Source organism: Pteropus vampyrus, unplaced genomic scaffold, assembly GCF_000151845.1.
Source record: "Pteropus vampyrus isolate Shadow unplaced genomic scaffold, Pvam_2.0 Scaffold20, whole genome shotgun sequence".
Taxonomy (NCBI): domain Eukaryota; kingdom Metazoa; phylum Chordata; class Mammalia; order Chiroptera; family Pteropodidae; genus Pteropus; species Pteropus vampyrus.
The window spans coordinates 13,593,189-13,598,687 of NW_011888801.1; the positions used below are offsets into that span (position 1 = coordinate 13,593,189).

At 41.9% G+C, this 5,499-nt stretch overlaps 1 protein-coding gene across 1 annotated transcript in view; it reads right to left on the reverse strand.

Moving 5' to 3' along the window:
- The window catches only part of FRMPD2 (FERM and PDZ domain containing 2), a 95,147-nt gene extending 90,110 nt beyond the window's left edge, over positions 1-5,037 (reverse strand). The window contains exons 1-2 of the mRNA XM_011355460.1: positions 4,822-5,037; positions 619-684 (exon numbers count right to left, since the gene is read on the reverse strand). Coding sequence (XP_011353762.1) covers positions 619-684; positions 4,822-5,037 — 282 coding nt within the window. The remainder of the gene's footprint in view (positions 1-618; positions 685-4,821) is intronic.
- Between the last annotated feature and the right edge of the window lie 462 nt (positions 5,038-5,499).

Below are 5,499 nucleotides of genomic sequence, written 5' to 3' on the forward strand. Positions count from 1 at the left end.
AAGGAAGGAAGGAAGGAATTCTTCAGCATGTGCTCTTGTTACATTGGTTTTCAAGGAATTCTCATAGTGTCAAATGAAAATTTACACGTATACATATTCTGTAGTTAAAAATTTGTAAAATGCTATGATAAACAATGTTAAAAGCTTTCTATGCTTTAAACATTTTCAGAGTCTTTAATAAACTAATCTAAATAATAATTAGGGGGAAGACATTGTGGGAAGCATTTCCCCAAATCGATTGAGCATAGAAACTGTTTTCAGGGAAGGATCCCACTCCAGGAAGGGGCTGCTTTAAAGCTTGTTTTATAAATCTGTATCTTTGGTATCTATAAAATCCTCTAGCTTCCTACTTCCTCTGAGCACAGGTGGCAAATAAGAGTTATCTTCCTTTCCAATCCTAAATTGTGGCTGCCTGGAGTGCCATGTTGAGTAGGATTCCCAAGATGTGTCTGGACTCAGTAGGAGTAGTTCTGTAATTGGTTAGCAATGCCTACCTAGAACCTAGGAGGACAGAGTTGTGGCACACAGCTCAGTAGATGTGGCCCCTGCTTTAGAGAAAACTTCTAAGTAAATCCAAAGACATGGCCTGGCAAGACTTTAAGTACCCTGTTTACAGACCTGATTTGGTGGGACGTGAAACCCTGCTGACCAGTAGAGTGTTGTTCCTAAAGAATAGACGTGTGCCTGCCCAAGAGAAGAGTACATGATTAGATTACAGTCACCTCTGTTATTCTGTGGTCCTGGTCCTGCAAAACAAAAACAAAACTTAATTCCATTTCCCATGTGGCAGACACTGTTACCTGGCTAACCCAACAAACATCTGCACCTCCCTTAAATTTTGCTGCCTCCTACTCTAGTGGCTAAAAGCCACAATGATCATGACATTCAATTTTGGCAAAAGACATAAGGAAAGTCTATTAGGAGGCTCCTGAGAAAACTTTTGCTTTACTGACAATAGGAACACATGTGACTGGCCCCACTCTTTCCTTCTTTTTTCCTGCCTTGAACACCGATGTGATACATGGAGTCATAGCAGCCATCCCTGGCCATTAGACCAAAATGCCGGTAGCTAAAGAAGATAGAATGGAAATATACAGCCTGGATCCTGGATGACATTTACTGAGCTAGTGACCAATCTCTAGACTTCTTGTTAAGTAAATAATAATTATATCCGTGATTCTAGACCCTGTACTTTAGGCTATTTATTTCTTATAGCCAAAGCCATCTGTCCATGATATGCTATGATCCAGACTGATTTAAAAGCATCAAATATTGTCAGAAAGCAATGTGGTATAATGGAAGAGCATTATCTGACTCCTCTGAGTCCCAGTTTCTTTATCTTTAAAGTGACTATTCTGCCTGAATACCCCTGAGAATTGAATAAAAGTACCTGGAGATGGTAATAATAATTATTATTGTTGTTTTTATCGGACAGAGAGCACTTATACCAAGCCTTGTTCTACATCTTTTAGTTATATCACCTTACTTAGTCCTTGCCACAATCCTGTGAAATAAGTATATTAATAGTCCCCTTTTTACATAGGAGGAAACTAAAGCAAAGACAAGTTAAGGAACTTGCAAGTAAGACCTAAAGCCTAGACTTGAACCCAATTACCAGAGTCTCTGCTCTGAGCCATTTGGCTATGTCGCTTCTGGATCATACTAAGTTCTCAACAAATGTTTCATTATTCATATTATTATTAAGCTTCTAATACAACTGACAAGACACATTCTCCTTAAGATCTCTCTTTTCAGGAAATGACTTTTGGGACTTTGGAAGGCATACATTGAATTAATGAAACATGGTATGTAAAAATGCATGATTACTTAAGGAATCCACTGAGTTTAATACAAGTAGATTTGGTTTTGGTTGTTATATATCTAGGTCAAGGGCATATGTCCAGTGTTACATGTACCAATTAGCTCTCTACTTTGTCTGAAATTGTACCCCTAAACCAATGTGTATCCCTCTGAGGAATGTGACTAGATAGCTGCAAGGAAGTTCACAAGCTGCATCCTCATTTGGTGAGAAATGACTCTGATAGCAGATGCCAGAGCAGTATCCTGAGCACTACCAGAGGTACCAGCCACACCTGGAAACTTATTTGGATTTCATGGGCCTTATCTTAAAGTTTCTTAGGAAAGGCCTAAAGCCACATCCAAATCTCAAATCCAGCCCATTGGTAGATGCTGCCTGGAGATGGGTGGTGAGAAAGATGTTGTAGGAAATTTCAGACTCTGTGGGAAAGAACATCATGATTTGTTTATGATGTCCACCACGAGCATGTGATGGGTGATGGTGGCATGAGTTGACTTATAGTTAGAGACCTGCCCGCAACTCTACCTGCACCTGAGACTAACACTCCAAGCAGTGAGGGAAATATTTTAGTGTGCTGGTTAAAACTGAATGTTGGCCTGAGGGGAGGAGTCAGTTAGGTATTCTCCTAACCTCAGAATGGGGCCCAGGGCTGGAGCAGGATTCTGGGCACAGCATCTCCTGAGACTACTTTCCTAATTGCCCACCCCGCCTCAGCCCATCCCACCCCACAGGATCCAAGCCAAGTTGGATAACAAGAGGAGTCTGTGATGAATGGAAGAGAACAGCAATTAACAGAACTGAGTGGTAGGGGTGCTTTAAGAGAATAGCCAAGTAACTGGGCCTCCTATCCTAATAGGCCTCCGGGCTGGTGGCTTCCACACTTTAACCCAGATACCATGCTTCATAAGCCTAGAGAGTTAAGCTACCAACAAAAATGGCTATTTGGCTTATTCAGGACTTAGTCCCTCCCCACAGTGACCCTTTCTCATCTCAAACTCACCCTTATCTTCCTGGCCCAAACTCTCAGCAACACACCTCCTCAGTTCTTAGCTCTGCCTATTTTTAGCCTTTGAACTCTTAGAGCCCTCCTTCCTCTGTGTGGAGGAATGTGTGCAGGAGAAAAGAGGGTGTTTTTCTCCAACTCAGCTCAGCTCAAGAATGTTCTAAGCAGGGGAATGACTAGACTTTCACAAGACTCTCTAAGACAGTCTAAGCTGTGGTCAGGAGAGTGATGTCTGTTCCTCACCAGTGAGTGCTGGGAGTGGCAGGAGGAGACTTCAGGAGCACTCTAGATCTGTCTTAGCTCAGATCCTGTAGAAAGCAGAGCCTGAGGCAAGGATTAAGTACTGCTACTTCATTCACGAACTGTAAACCCAGGGCAATATGGGTGAGAAGAAAAGGGAAAGGGATATAAGGAAAGATGTTATGTGCCACATCACCATGCTGGCCACCTCCTTGTAACAAGCCTCAGAGCACAGCAGTAAGCACAGCAAACACAGCATTCTAGCACTCCATACTTCTCTGGAAGGCTTACAAGACTTGTCCATCTCAAAGCAGTCAGGAGGAAAGGAAGAAAGGAGAATTTATCTTCTCAGTTCCCTCCCATCTCTCATTTATCATTAGTTAAAATTCACCCGACAGGAAACTAGCTCTCCTTCATTTTCACATTATAACAGCACTTCCCTTTAGTGCTCACTCAGAGAGTCAGATCCATGGCTCAGGATGTGGCATTTTAGGTGAGTCTAGAGCATCGTAAGTAACATGGTGTGGGTGGAACATTGCCTAATAGAGAATTTGAGAAGCATCCACGTCTGTGTCCAATACAGGTGTCCAAGGATTCACTTTTGGGATCTTGGCAGTATAGAAAATGTTATAGGAGCCTGGAGTGTTAACAGAGTGGGATAACAGAGTCAGGGCTGCTGTGACTGGGACTTTGATGCTTTTTTCACTGTTGTGATCTGACTTGGAGACACGTGGGCCCATACAGACAAAACCTAGAAGCCACCAAGGCCCTATTCTCTGGGCTCAAAGGAAAAGCAGCCTCTGTTCCAGGGTAGCTTCTGAGAGGAGTGGAATTTCCAGATCTACACTTTTACTGTGAAAGAAGAGGGGAAATGAAACAGAACTCATCAATTAAGTGTCCATTATGTCCTGCCCGTGTTATGTGCCTACCTTACATCATTCTCTCCTTAGAATTTCTTTATTTTTTTTTTGAAATAGAAAATAACATTTATTGGAATTTTTTGCTATTCAGAAGCAAAACACATATATGGAAAACAAAAATCACCAGTGATATTGCTATCCAGAAATAATCACTGCAGACACCTTGGTGTATATATTTTCAGATCTCTCTCTCTCTCTCTCTCTCTCTCTCTCTCTCTCTCTCTATGTATGTATGTATGTATGTATGTATGTATGTATGTATGTATGTATGTATGTATACAACTAGGATCACATTATATATGTATATATTTAATTTATTTTTAAGTCATTAAATAACTTTCTATAGAGCCTCATTTTAATGCTGTCTTGCTTCATATCCACTCTCACTGGATTAGCTTGTTTTCAGTTTATCACTAATGTCAACAAAACAACAAGAAACATTGTTGCAGCTAAATCTTTACTCAATCTTTAGGATAAATTCCTAGTTGAAGATTTGTTGGGACCTTTTTAGAGCTTTTGCTACATGGTACCAATATGCCAGACCATTTATCCCATAGTTTTTCCAACACTTCTTGAATATTTATAATAAGCTAATGGTTTGGGTCTTATTAACCCCACTTTATAGGTGTAGAAATTAGTATACAGAGAGGTTGACTTGTTCTCATCTAAGAATTAATAAGTTTCTGGCAAGAAAGCCTAGGAATAAAGTTATTTAAATCTATCTCCCTTTAGTGTTTTGAGGGCTAAACTGGGAGCTAGGGATGACCTAGGACCAAGCCTTTCCCAGAGGACAGGCCCAGGTGTGCTGCAGAGATGTGCAGAGATGCTATGTGGCTTACCTGAGATGCATCAAGCTGCTCATCATCATTCTGTTGCTGTAGCAGTTCAGGGGCTTTGAAAAGAGCAGCCTCTATGTGAGAAATATGGCTTTGGAAAGAAAGACTTCCAGACGCAGAAAGCAAGGTTGAGCAGGGGCAGACCACATAGTCTGAAGAACCTGAAACCAAAGCAATGCTGGCTATAGGGACAGGGCCACCATTTGAAGGGCTATTCATGGGACAATGCCCAGCAGGTGTCTTGCAAGTACTCTATCTGGAATGGACTGTGAGCTGACCCAGGGCAAACACAAAGTGGAACAAATTCAATCCTGATGTACCCCTCACCCCAGCCTGTTACACAGAAGCATATGTTAGGAAAGGTAGCTACAGCGGTGGTGGGGAAACTAGCAGCTGCATCCAAATTCATCAATGGCCTAAGAGTCTTAAGGTAAAAGGTAAAGAAAGGTCAAGTCCACCTGGAAATTGGCATAATACTGAGTTCTCTGGAACCAGGGCAGTGACCCAAGGAGCTAGTCTTCTGGATATTCCGTAACTGTGCATTAAAGCCTCCAGGACAGGTAAGAGGGAGTGATGATTCAGGGAAAAGATGGAGCTGAAGGTGCAGGTTCAGGGGCCTTTTCATCCCCTATGCTGCAACCCATCATCCTAACTGCTCAGGTGCGATTTCACTTGAGGAGA